Genomic DNA, 14505 nt, shown 5'->3' on the forward strand with positions numbered 1-14505 from the left:
TTCTTACTCAAGATGGGGTCTTGCACTACAAAGGCTAACCACAAACACATCACCCCTCTGCTGAGGAATTTTCAGAATGTCAGAAGCAAATTCACACCCTGATCCTGCAAAGACTTTTGCGTGAGCAGAACTGTACCGCCTTCAGCAGTCCTGTAAAGGAGTCTGTACAGGGCTCCTAACAATGTCTGCGCACAGAGGCAATTTTTATTCCATTCTTAGAAGTATTTGAATCCTGAATAACCTAAAACTTCAATGAAATCAACACTTTAAAGGTTTGTCTTTTTTATTCTAATAAATATCAAATGCCTGTTCATTTTCAGCAACGCTTCTCAAATTATTCATTCACTAATAAGGCCTGGGAACTGCTTTACTCTATTTTTATCCAGGTTTCCTGTTTGTATCATCTTTGGTCATTCAAAAAATGAGCGCATGTTAGCTCTACAGTGTGTCTGCTTGAATTCCAGTTGTATTTTAGTCCTCCTAGTGGTCTATTACATTAACAATATTATAATCTGGATTTTAGGCATAGGAGCATGTTCTGTATTACCAGTATCTCACAACAATTCACAGCATTAATACTGCAATACCACTTCTGTATTGCTAAGGTCAGTGACTCTCCTAAAGCATTCATCCAAAAATACATTCATGTGGCTGGCTCTCACTTCACGTACACATTTCTTTATTTAGATACAAATTGTAGCAAAATCAATACAAAAAATACTACATTTTTCTGTCACTGCAGGAACCCTGTCCTGGTTCCTCACACATATTCTTTCTTTGATCATTCCCAACAAGATTTTCTCACAGCCAAATGGCAGGGTCAGACCCCACAGAACTGGGGTTCCCAATATATATTTTCACTGTGCTTCCTTTCTCTGAAAAAGCTTCCAAAGCCTTGTCAAACTAACACCTCACATTCTAAGAGCGGACTTTTTTACCCTGGGTGGCCTCAGCATAAATGTTTACCAGCCTTTTAGATCCTCTTAGCTGCTTAACCTGAACCTTGCTGGTATCCAGGGGAGGCAGAGATGGAAAGGCAAAGGTCTGTCCAGCTCACTTGTCCTTGACTCCTTTCTGTTTCAAGGCTGGTCCCCTCACAGAGACTTTGCAACCACTAATGCCTCCTACAGATCCAAGTGAGACACATTTTGTATGCTTGGCTGAACCACAAAGTAGACTAGAGGTTCTCAAGACCAGAAACAGATGCGCTTGTATCTAAAAGGTGAAGCAAACAAATCTAAACCCATAGATTTACTAAAATCCCCTCGGATCTCAGCCAAATTATACGTATATTAATCGAAGTATATATCACTGCTTTAATTTTGTGAGGAGGCAAGTTAACACTCATAAATCTGGCTGTAGGAACTTCCATCTGCATCTCCAGCAGTGGTCATCTTAGTGCCTAGCATTACTCTGCTTAATTCACAATGGTTCTTTTTGATCATCCCTTAGAGCCGGGCAAAGGAGGAAGCGAGGAAGCACATTTTTTCTAGTTAACACGAGTCTTGTTTCTGATGGATGGAGGCAGGATGGCTTCTGTATTTTGTATATGCAAAGTAGGCATTTTAAGAGTGTGAATGGCTGGCCCCAGGAGTAGTAGTGGTCAAAAGAAACCTGCAGCAATTGTGGAGGTGAGACCAGGGAAGGAAACAAAGAAGACATGAGACCTGGCTCCAGTGCTTTTTTGATACCAGGAGCATGTCTGTAGGATATGGACAGTACAGGAATCACAGCAGTGTAGTAATATCTCAAAGGTGAAGCAGAAAATCTTTGTAACATAATGGATGGGTAACATTGAAATGAGGCCTTGCAAGTAGGCACAGCCAAGAGCTCTGCTCGGCCAGTCTCTGAGGTGCCTTACTTGCCTCAGTTCATATCACCATGTTTCCCAGTTCCACCGTTTTGGCACACTTCTTCATCCTTCCTTTTATATATGGTGGGGAAGTTGTTCTTTCTCTCCTCATGGGTTATGCCACATCCTACCGTGCTCCTTTGTTGTCTCTGTTTATTCCCTTGTTCAGCAGCTGCTTTTATGGTTCTTGTTCAGCTTTTAGCAGGAGGTGCCCAGGGTGCGCCTGTAATGCCTTCTTACAGCGGACTTCTGTTCTGTGAGAATAAACACAGGTTTGGGTCACGGAATGGTTTCCTGAGCCACCAATACATCACACCAGGCACATTCCTGTGCCCACGTGCACAAGAAGGTTGCTAGTGCTCCGTTCCTCTTCAGCACCTTGAGTGGGGAAGCCAGGCAGGCACCTGCAGCTCCCCATGCTTTCACAGGGAATCTGGGAGCTCCTGCCAATGGGCCTGAGTTAACAATCATGTCCTCAAGCACATCTGAAACTCAGCCATTAATTTCTCAGCCTTTAAATTACATTTTTTACTTTATTATCTTCCAACTTTGTTTTTACTTCTTGATTAATTTTGGGTTGGCTATTTAATACATTGTTTGGTTAACTAAGTCATGTAGCTGTTTATAATTACTGCCTTACTATAAAATCATCGTAATAGACGGTTGCTTGGGTTTTTTTGTTTCCTTTCCAGTAGAATAACAAGTTATTTTATTATTCAAACAAGACTTACTTCCTGCTGTTTTCAATAAGATTTTTAATAAATATGTAAATTTAAAAATTAATTTACTGCATACGTTTGGCAGCATGATTCTTGAACTGACAAAGGTTTGATGGATTGTAAAATTATCCTCCATAAAAATCATCAGTCATAGTAAACAGAATTTATCAACCTCTGGTAATTTTACAGCTTTTTCTTCATCGTATCTTCTGTTAGGAACTCACTTAAAATTGATTATAATATAGTATATTTCTAGAACCGTAATTCATTCATAGATTAATTAGATTTTAGGTTAATATCCCATCATGGTATAAGACATGAGCCAACAGTGTTTTCCAGTTGTTACAGAACTGCAGTGGAGAAACCTTGATTACTGTTCCCATGTGGTTTAACCGCCAAGACTAATCACTAATCAAATTCAAACGACATAAAATGGAACATCCTTCATAGCATTTATTTTCTAGCTGACTTACACTATGGGCTTTATATTGATACCACTTGGTGTACTGAAATGAACTGAAAACTGCAAGAGAAGTTTTATCCTTCTGCTTTAGTATGATTCTGCAGCCTATAGCTGAAAATCTTGCTCAGATTTTTGTGCATATTGTGCCTCTGTCCCTCAGAATATTCTGCACTACAGCAAAGATAAATTGTTTGCATAAATTTAGAAAGTACATGTAAATAACTGTACTGTTACGTAGGATTTGATGGCAGATGAACTTAGGTTTCCATTCTGCAATACATGCTTTGCTTGAATCAGTACTGAAAATTGTGCAGATCATAACACCAGCTGAAGAGGTGGCAAGTGCAGTCATGTAACCAGCATCATTATTTGCATCTATCCTCTCCCAGTTTTCTCTGATTACAAATGAACTTTTATAGTGTCATTGGTCAGAAAGCAGTATGCACATAGTTCAGGCTGCAACACGTTTACTTGGAAGGCAGCCTGGGCTACAGCCTCTTCCGCTGCGGCCTCCAGGAGCACTTACCTGTGCAACACGTGGCATGATCGCCCAGCCACATCTCCTAGCCCTCATTTAGGGAAGGTGTCATCCACATCCTTATAGAGGAGGGAGACACCTGGTGGGTTTCCTTAGTGCCTTCCAGAGGCCAGGTGCCACAGAAGGCGAAAGAAAGGGCAATGGGTTTTGGTTAGATTCATCAGAGGTAAAAAAACCTCTGATATGTAGGGAGTTGATTAAAATCTGGAGTGGAAAGCAAAATGACAGCTTCAGGCTCCTAAAATAAACTATTTTGTTGGGGTGGGATTCAAGCATGCTAAATCAGAATTTTTTAAGAATAAAGAAAATCTTACTTCCAAATGTAAAAATTATCACCTCTGTATCTCTGCTTGGTGAGGGCTTGGAAGAAGTATCGTTCTCATGTGTGTGCACCATGAACACAAACATGGAGGCTCCCTCCACAGTGGCTAAATGTGCATTTGCGCAGAGGTAGACTGATGGGTCTGGAAGGATTGTTCGTCTCTTCCCAACTGTCCTCCTCAAAGGCAACAAATGAGAAAACTATTTGCTGCGGAGCTCACTCCTTTGGTTAAATGACCTCTATGAATCATCTTTAAAACCTGTAAGAAAGGACATTCCCTTTCTTTCCTCTGCAGGTCTTACACCAGAGGTTCACACTCTTTGAACTCCCCTGCAGACAGCACAGCCCTCTTAGTGCATACAAGAAGTCAATTTTCATAGCCGGGAGAATTATTTCTACACGGTTTCTTCATACCCCTGATTTGCTCTTGGTGCTGCCCCATAACATTGCTCCTTCTCCATCTGCTGCTTCTGTCTTTTTGCCCTTAGGTCAGCTGATGTACCTCGGAGAGTCACAGGCTAACCTGAAGTTAATCTAGCCCAGTACTCAAAAGAGAAGATTACTAGTGTGGAAAATCATTGCCCACCACCAATTACCATTTGCAGTACAGTCTTGAAGTGCAATTCTGTTTCCATCAGCATGCGGGATGACTGACATACAGACATTACAGGCCAGGAACTCAGACATCACTGGAGAGTGAGGGGATAAGTGTCTTTGTAATTACCAAAATAAATAGCCTTGTTCAAAAAAGCCAAAGGTGGAAGATGAAGACAGGTAAGAACACAGCTAATACTTAGGAACAGTAGTCTGAGAATAGTTCAGCCATACGGAAAAATGACCCTGATTACTGCAAATGTCAGTGAGAATGTATGTTGTATGAGTACGATCCTGCATTTTCTGAGTTTGAGAGGAATTTTTTGCGACAGTCTAATGTGAGATAGAATCTGTCTCTTTAAGAACCACATTTTGTATTAGATTTAAAAAAATCTTTCTTGAACCATACTTTTTTCTCATTCTTGATTCAGTTCTGAGTAAGTAGCCCAATTTAAATAGTATTCCTCTAGTCCAGGATAAAACTATAGCCCTTTTGTTATAAAACCCCTTCTTTATTGAAACAATCAGCCACACTTTCATCAAGGTAAGGACGATGACTTCCATTCAGTAGGACAAACCCCTGTACACATAAATGCTGTGTGGTAAAATACAGTCTGATGAATACTGAAACAGAGAAGTTACTTAGGACTGCTTTAGTACCAGTACCATTCGGTAGGTTATCACTGGCAATGTAATTTTGTCAAGGAAAAGTATTGAACTTCAGATGGTTAAGTTGAGTTCAGTAACTTTGTCAGCAATCTTATCATTCAGTATGAATTTTTTTTCACTGTGATTTTTTTCCCCATCTCTAGAAAAATCAGAACAATTTAGTTATCTAACTCCCTCTAAAAGGATCTCTAAAAGGTGAAGTGTATCCTATGCGTGTCTTGTTCATTTTCAGTCTGTCACGTGCTAAAAACTGAGTACCAGCTTCCTTTCCCACCGTGGATATTTCTTCCTTAATGCCTTGTGATGAGCCTCTGATTGCTGTTAGCATTGCTTTTAGTGGGTAGATTCCCTCTGTGAGAAGCAAAATTGGTGATTCTGCCAGCGTGAACAGTGAGGCCCTGCTTCCTTCTGGAGGAAGTTCTGGTGTTTAATTGCTTTTCTTTTTAATAAATCCCCTCAACACACTCAACTGAGCAGCTGCATTGTGTCCATTTTCCAAGGTATCGCCACCTAGAATTGTATTTTCTTACTCCGTTTTAAATAAACTTTGCCCATGCACAGTGGATGCAGCCAGTGGCCATTCTGAGGCACTGTAAGAAAACAACCACATTTGTGGCATTCAGTTCATAACTGAGCAGAAGGTTAAAAGCTAGATTTATCTCACCTGGAAACTGGGACTTGAAAATTCTGGTTTATTAAATTATGCAAAAGTTCAAAGAGGGTTGGTATATACCTTATCAGGTCAAACAATCCTGTCATGTCACAAAACAATCATATACTTTGTAAATTATGAGGATGATATTCTTGGCATTAGAATGCTGAATGTACCTAGTCATCTCGTCATTTTACAAAAATTATGCTTTTGAAAGCATAAGGTTCGGTTCATTAAACTATCTTTTATCTCTTGAATTGCGCAAGAACTCAAGCTATAGACAACGCAAGTGTCAACTCCTTGGTCACCTATTCATTAAATGATAGCTGTTTTGTCCAGATCTGCAGTTATGAATCGTACACAGTTCATGCTAATCAGCTTTATTTTCTCTAAGGTAATTTACTTACAATTCAGGCCCATCAGAAATGCTGTCCCATAATGCTGTAAGTGGATGACGATATGTACCTATGTATTTATGGCTTTCCTATAAACTGCTGAACAGACTAATGAACTTAAAAATACTTCATATCAATGCATTTTTTTCCCAAGAAAAGAAACTGGCACTTATTGCTTATCTTGAAAATCTGATGCTGTGTCTTTGACAATGTCATTGTCTGCTACTGCAAAATAATTGTGAGATTTCTGCTCAAGTAGAAAAAAGAAAAGTGATTCATTATTTCAAAAATTATTTTAGTGTCAGTCCAGAAAATAGATGAAAGCTTCTGACAATATACAAGGGAGAGCAAGGCTTAACTCATGATTTAAGGTTATGCTTTAAAGAGAAAGAAGTTCAAACATCACATTTTTAGCTCAACTGTGTTACAGCAGAGGTCATGCAGTTACAGCTTTCACCTTTGTAGTTTCCTGGATGTGAATGTACAACTATTTTCACTGCAGAGTGTTACCTGTCCACCTGATGTTAAATGAGACCTGGAGACTGTTCACTTTCCACAGAGTCTGCCATTGTGTTCTGACCTGGCTAGGTGATAGAACCTGGTAGTTCAAAACCAACCCCTTTCACATTACACCTTTCTACTGCAAAACGGTTGTGTAACACCACTGAATTCTGTGGGAAGTTACTTCTGATTACACCAGGATATCGCTGATCAGAGTACTGCTCTGTATGTCAATACACCTATTTTACAACAAGTTGTGAACGTATTAAAAATGCCTGACTAAATAGGTTATATATGAACAACCTTTGTAATGCTGCAACTGCATATCCCACGTAGACCCATTGTGTCATAAATACAAAGCAATTACAGGACTAGAGGACACCTAAATTGGTAAAACTCTGAATTTAAAATAAGAAACAGTGGTATTGTGGGATCAAGTTTACCTTGAACATGTACAGACAAAGCAACTAACAATTTTTAAAAAGGTGAAAAAGTCAAGAAAATTGTTTTCCTTCACAATAAAGTCTTAAAAAATAACTAAAAAAATAAAAAGTGAACATACTTTGTATCTCCTATTAGAGATCAGATCTGAAATGAAAGACCTTGAGTTATACAATTAAGTATTGATTTTGTTGATCTATATTTAATTCTCATAGCAATTTAGTTGTTTTTACCCAATAGTGTTTTGCAGTTATACTTTACTTGAAGGAATGCCCTTCTTGCTTTTGTGTTAATCTAAAAATTAAATTGCCCGGTGCATGAGAGACATAAATAAAGTTCATTTTATTCTTGTGTGTAACTGATTCTGAGCCCTTTAAAGTGCTGGTTAACTAAACTTAGACAGCTGGAAAATACATTTGTCCTGCAGAATGGTTCATTGCTAATTCTGGGCTCTGGCATGCCTTCTAAGCATAGCCTGACCTTCAGGCAATCAGGGCTTCTGCGTGTTACCATACAGAAGAAATGGATTTGCTATTGCATTCCTTTCTGCGTGCCTGCTTGGGGGTCCTTTGTACCTGTGGACCAGCCCATCCTTCCCTGCTCCTTCCTATTAGACCTGCAGAGTCTTTGTGCCATTCAGAATAGCTACAGTTGTGACTGGTCCTTGATCACACAGCACTAAAAATGCATTCTACCCACATGTAACCTCTCGTTTTTCAAGTTTAAAAAAAATCTGATCTGATGTATTAATGTAGAAATAACACCTATTTATAACGTATCAGTGTAACTGCAGGCTAGTTTTGTTTTCCTAATTTTCTGTGCTTGAAGTGACATGCCAGATTTTATTATATCACTAATGGGTTTTAGTTATTCCCTTTAGGATGTTGCCAACAAGGAAACATTATTCTGATTCATGACTCATGAGTTTATTTCAAAGTGATGTGACTCATGATGAATGTCTGTATTATGTCAGATAGAGTTTCTCCTCTTCTGACAACCAGTCACTGCTCTCAGGTCGCATAAGGTGCCCGTATGACTAGCTAAGGAACACCAGTGGTGGGAAGCTCTCCACTCACACAGAGTAGAACAACAAATGTTCCCCATACCCCGAGGCTATAATGGTATGGATTTTCTATATGAAAATATAGTTAGTATAAGTAAAACAAGCTATACATTGATCTGCTTTAGGATGACGGGCCAAAGCTTTTACAGAGGCACTGTGAAAATCACATTCCTTTTCTGCACTGAGCCTTTTTTTCTTTGCTTAGACCAAAATCTGTGACTTCATCTTTTCACCTTTTTGCTTAAGTTAATACTTAGGAGAACATGTAAGTGACCACACCAAATGCAGCAGACACCTTATTTATACATAGATCAGATGCATAATAGCAGCAAAGTCAACACCTTCAGGCTGAAATGGTATTTCAGTACTACCTCTGAGAAGAATTGTGTCAGGGAGCAAGCACATACTGTTGGTCCCATCTTTGCTCTTCTAGCAATGCTGAACAAAATCACCAAGGCCTTTTTTTTTTCATGTGATGGTAAAACCACCGGTTCATTGTGCAGCAAGTCACTGCTAATACAGGAAGGGTCTGACTGGAACCCATGGCCTAGGGGTTAGGTGCTCTCTACACTATTACCAAATCTCACCCAGTTCTCATGGATATAAAAGGCATCTGATCTGCTGCCAAATGTTCCTGTCTGCAGAGAAGCTACTGATTCATATTAGTGTGACTCTCAAATGCATTAATGAACTAATTACTTTAAAATGCACAATACTAACATCTTCGAGCTAACCCTTGTTCTTTGTTATATCTGTGACTGCTGAAGTCAGTAACAAATCTACATGAACAAAACTAAAGACACTACTTAACCGCATACACAATTTATCAAACAAATTCTAATAATAGTTGCTTTGGTTTTGCCTTTTGATTCATGTAGCAGCTGTTGTGACTGCCATGAAAAATAAGAAACTTAATTAAGGATGAATCTAAGTAAATACTCTCCGGTAATTTTTTCCAAATTGTATCTATTGTAACTACAGAAAAAATTCTTACAGAACTTGGGGTATCATTTGTTCTGACACACCAAGTTTAAAGAGATTATCAGTGACTTTTCAACTCTAGGAATGTACATAATTTTGTTACTGTGGGAGAAAATTATTTGTTCATTATGCATATTCTTACATTACTGTCTCTCCTTGAAGTTTTCTTCAGTTTTGGTCATGGAGCTCAGGCTGTGAATGAGTTTTCTTCTATGTGTCAACGTCTAGAATATGATATTTTAACTTTCTAACTACAAATATATTTTTCTTCCATATATGATTTAACAGAAAATTTAACAGATTTAAGTGCAGCTGTACTAATAAAATTGTGAGATAAAATCATATTGTATATCTGATATCTGAGTACAGTTCTAGAATATTAATTCCCTACCAAAAGTCCCACCCAGATGATCCCACATTCTTACCTGATTAGAAAATGAGCAATAGGTGGCCTGAAACAGTGTATTGTAGCCAAACAGGTGTCACCTGAATCAAATGAAAAAACACAAATTATTACTTTCCACATCACACAAGTATTACCTTTGCACCAAAAAAAGGTTTTATGGTTTTTTGTTTTTGTGTTTTGTTTTCACAAAAGGATGTAACTGGGCATTAAGACATCTAAAAAGGGCAACTGTATGTCCCCAAAACATCCATAACTTATTTCTGAATTCTGTCTCTAGTTTAGTAATAAATTTTGCTACAACTTTCAGAATTAGTTTTGCCTTTATTTCTTGATGTGTCATAGATGCACTGTTCGCTACTCTGTATATCTTTTGCCGGTGTTTCACCGATGGGCTTCACTTCAATTCAATTTTATTTCATTCAATGATTCTCCTTAAAATTTGTAGAGAATGCTTTTGTTCCCTGCAGTTCCTCAGATCTGTTTTGTAAACTGTTAGCCTTATATTAAATTACAAACTAGGGTGTGATTGAAGCAGGACTGTAGTTTAGGTTGTGCTTTTAGGGTATAATCAATTATTGATACTACGTATATGCAGAATATACCGCTGAATTCACTCCAGTCTGTCCTGTGGTTTAAATCTATCCTTCAGCCAGCCAAAGATCCTACTCTTCATTCTGATACTTCATCTGGACTGCTCTGTGCAGCAAATACTCTAGGTGTCTCTGCTCCTCCTACCCAAGAGCTGAAATTGGCTCCATTTGAATCAATAGAAGTTTTATCATAGACCTTACTAACACCCATATTGACTTCTTGCAGCCCCAAGTCTGTGCTAAGCAGCCACATTCAATTTATGTAAAGAAAAGCTATGACATGGGATAAATATACACAAAGAAAAATCATTTAGTCTGTCATATAATAAAGCATTTTAGGCTCAGTACTCTGAAGAGCAAAAAGTGCTAATATGTATGTTATTGATGCCATGTCTGAGAATTTTCTCATCTGGCCTACAGAGAAGTGAAACTATTTTAGTAATATTGTATAATATTTCAAATGAGGGCAAAGGGAAGAACATTTTAAGCTGAAATTGTGGAGAATTTATATTGAAGGGTCCTAAATTTGTGTCTGTTCCTATTTCCAAGGGTTATATTCCTCTATTTCAGAAAACATTATTACAGGTATTGAAGACCTTAGTTTTAACTGTCATCCAAAATCAAAACCTAACATAACACACCCTAAAACCTTTTAGACTGAAGATTAATTAATGAACCAAATGGAAAATTTTCATTTACTAGGACTTCAGTATCTCCTGTTGCTTTGCTTAAGTCTGCTTGAAACATTTGATAAAAACACTAGCCTAATCCAGGCATTGCTAGCTTATGAAATATGACACAAGCACAACATAAAGAGTCATTGGATTGGCATTTTGATTTTTATCTAACTTGTCATAAAAACAAGCAAACTATGTAACAGTTTGCCTTCTTCTTGCCCAAAATCTCCAGGAATACAGAGCAGAGCATGCGCAACGTTTGACTGACTTGAAACCTGAATTTTTCAAAACATTCTAATGACCCTTTACAACTGCATATGTAATGATCCACATCATCCATGCATCTGGCCATGCTGTATTTTCAGTGTGCTTAAAATACCATTTCATTTTCTGTCTAAACCAAAATATTTGTGCCTTGGATGGACAGTAATTTACTGAATCGGTCTTCGCTATCTGATGGTAATACCAAATATGAGGAGAGGCTTGCACTGACAGCGTATCTCAGAACTCTTGCATCTTACCTCTATGAGAGTCCTATAAAGCGTGGAACCTTATCTTCTCATTCTGTGATAATATTATCTGTGAGAGAAGTTAGTTACACCCATTCTGAAACACCCTGTATATGAACGGCAGGTCATTTTTATTGAACTGCTCCCTGCGCAGTTCCCTAACTATTCCTTGGTCAGATCTCTGATTGAAAATACCAGCAGCTAACAAAGGGATGAAATTACTCTCATATAATCCTACTGTGTGTTTTTAATATAATGTGCTAATACATCGCCCGGTGTTCCTGCAGAATTACAACACTCCTCCGAGTAGGCCTGGCCAATATCTGATTGATTCTGGTCCGTGGGGATTAGCCCAGTTCAGTATAATTTCCTGTCTTGTTGCTTTCTTGTCTATTAGAGAGGGTTTGGGTCTGTGGAAATCAATAGGCTTACACATGCAAAATGTGAGGTTGTTCTCTAGCAAGTTTCATTTGTGTCTGTAATTTATGGAAAATGCTGTTTTCTCCTCTGAACATGTCTGTGCACCTCTTTTTTTTTTAGCAGACTCCAAACTCTACTTAAACAAATACCCACTTAAACGTATCCCACAACGTATTCATAAAGGAGAAGAATTACTGTGAAGATGCTGGAGATGCTTAACACATGCATACCCAGGATCTGCTACTTAAGACATTAATAGCACTTAACTGTTTTGTAAATGGAGTCCTATTTGTCTCAGCTGAATCATTAAAGTTACGATTTATCCTAAAGTGGACATTAATGGTCTACTGAATTATATCAGATATTTAAGCATCTAACAATGTATTTCGTTTAACCCTGTGAACTTTGGAAAGATGGTAATTAATGGTGTACAGTAGGATAACTTTATTTTTGTAAGAAATATGTTTCTAATATTTCCCTTGCTTATTACAGAAACTGAAGCAAACTGAAGACACAAAAGAGGATTCCCAGAATAGATTATCTAAAATTTCCCTGGAGTCTCTCAATAAATTTAACAGCAATAACGTACTTTTATTAGAAAAAGAGAAGAACTGTCTGAACAAGGTTGAAGGACAAAAGGAAGAAAATGGAAGGAGAGAAGAAGCTTCCTTAAATAGCTCGGGTAGGCACGACGTGGACAATTTAGAATCCTTGAGCGATTCTCTATACGATAGCTTCTCCTCTTGTGCCAGCCAAGGCTCGAACGACGCATAGAAACACTTCCCAGTGGGCTGCAACCGCGGCATGTACCAGAGCCAAAGGCAAGCAGGGAGTGAGGGGGGAGAAGAGACGGTGGTTGAAAATTCTCACTCCGAATCGCTGTACTCACAACAGGGCGTTCTGACTCTTCACCACGCAGCATCAAGGAAGGCAAGACGGCAGTCACCGTGATGCGCGAGACACAACACTGAAGGCAACGAACAGTTACGCAGAGTAGTCTTAATTTTGCACTTTTGTGAATATTTGTACAGTTGTAAATATCTTGGGAAAATATATTTGTAGGGATAAATGACAGCAATAAATATTAAATTGGTGCTATGCTCCTGTAATGGCAGATGACTAACTTAAAGAAATTGATGTTAATATTAACAAGGAAAGTTAGTAGATTTTTTTAAAAAAGATTTATAGTTGTTCTAGTCTTCAAACTGTATGTAGAAACACTGCGTTACCATAAAGCTGAGCCTGCCAAATTGTCTGTAATAAACTTTCCTGGACTCCCTTTTGCAAAACTTTTTTTTTTTTTTTTAATTTTTAGTGCAATTCCACACAGGTGTTCTAGGGGAACATGCATTTTAGTTATTACAACTTTACAACAGGTGTCTTATTTCAAAAGGGTTTTGACTTCTGACATGGCAAGAAAACTAATAGATTAAAAGGCCTGATACTGCTGGTATTGACTTCATCAGTCATGTGCGTAACTGAAACATCAGGGTCAAAGTAATTCGCCACTGACACCAAGGGGAGTCTTGTACGAAGGAGAACTACACAAAGCACCCATCGCTTCTGACTGCAGCACACTTTCTCTACTTCCACCTCCCCTGTACTCATTGCCTATGAAATTATGAATGTACCATATTGTGTTATCTTTTGTAGTCCCCATTTGGTCTAAATTAAATTGGAAATGCTAAAATTATTTTTAAAAATTGAAACTCAACTCCCATTGGTGACACACATGAAGCTGTTGGTGCTAACCAGCACTGGTTCAAACATATCTTGAAGCGGGGGGGGATTGGCCTGTCCTGGGTGGTTTTCTTTTTCTACAAAGGTTGTTTATATGTAAGGGAAAGTCTATTTCAAAGGTTCTGTGTATTTTTTCTAGCTGTGAAGTATTTATAACTGCTTTTTGTACAGCGATCTGTAAACTAGATATATTTCGGATATTTCTAGACTCTACGTTTTCTTCAGCACATGCCTGTTAATCTTTGAAATACTGTACAATCAGTGTTAAATTCTGTGCAATTTGTTATATTTTAAGTCATTTCCGCTGTGAACTTGCATCACCTTTTTCGACTTTTAGAAATTTTCATTGAAACATCTTTTGTAAATAAAAATTCTCTCGGGTAGGGGTGCCCGCGGACGGGTTTTCCGACGGCTGCCGCCGCCTCAGCCCTCACCCGTCAACGGCCGCCGCTCGCGCCGCCTCAGCCCGCCCCGCCTCGCCAACAGCCGCCGCTCGCGCCGCCTCAGCCCGCCCGGCCGCGCTGGGGGAGAGGCGTCAGCGCGCCCCGGGCGAGGACTGCGGCGGCCGGCTCCGGAGCGTCCGCCCGACCGCCGGGAGCGGCGAGGTGTAGAGCCCTCGGCGCGGGCGTGTGCCCGCGGAGGAGGCGGGGGATCGCCGCGCCGACACGTACGCAGCCACCGCCCCTGTTTCCCACCCTTTAGCATCCCCTGTCAGGAGATAGGGGGCTTTGCATGAGGACGAGCGACACCTCGTAGCGGGGCCGTTCCGCGATCCGGCGGCCACCCGCGGACTTCGGGCGTGCGGGGAAGTGGCGGGGGCAGGGAGCCCGTGCCTCGCCGCCGGGGAGAGGAGGGCGGGTGGGCGAGCCGCCCCGGCGGGCGGAGGGTGTGGGAGCCCGCCGCAGCGCCCGGCCAAGTGGACGCCGAATGGGAGGCGCGGGGCTCCCGGGGGGGGGGGGGGGGGGTGGGGGGT

General features: G+C 39.8%; 1 protein-coding gene across 7 annotated transcripts in view; it reads left to right on the forward strand.

The window, feature by feature from the left end:
- Positions 1-13900, forward strand: part of NCKAP5 (NCK associated protein 5) — a 409981-nt gene extending 396081 nt beyond the window's left edge. For 2 of the 7 annotated variants that reach the window (XM_064451091.1, XM_064451090.1), the window contains one exon: positions 12285-13898. In XM_064451091.1, the coding sequence (XP_064307161.1) occupies positions 12285-12566 (282 nt within the window). In that variant the 3' untranslated portion in view covers positions 12567-13898. Of the gene's footprint in view, positions 1-12284 lie in introns of all 7 variants that reach the window. The other 5 variants (XM_064451092.1, XM_064451096.1, XM_064451094.1 and 2 more) reach the window with 3 other exon arrangements.
- The last annotated feature ends 605 nt before the right edge of the window (positions 13901-14505 follow it).

Source organism: Phalacrocorax carbo, chromosome 5 (genome assembly GCF_963921805.1).
Source record: "Phalacrocorax carbo chromosome 5, bPhaCar2.1, whole genome shotgun sequence".
In the NCBI taxonomy this organism is placed as follows: domain Eukaryota; kingdom Metazoa; phylum Chordata; class Aves; order Suliformes; family Phalacrocoracidae; genus Phalacrocorax; species Phalacrocorax carbo.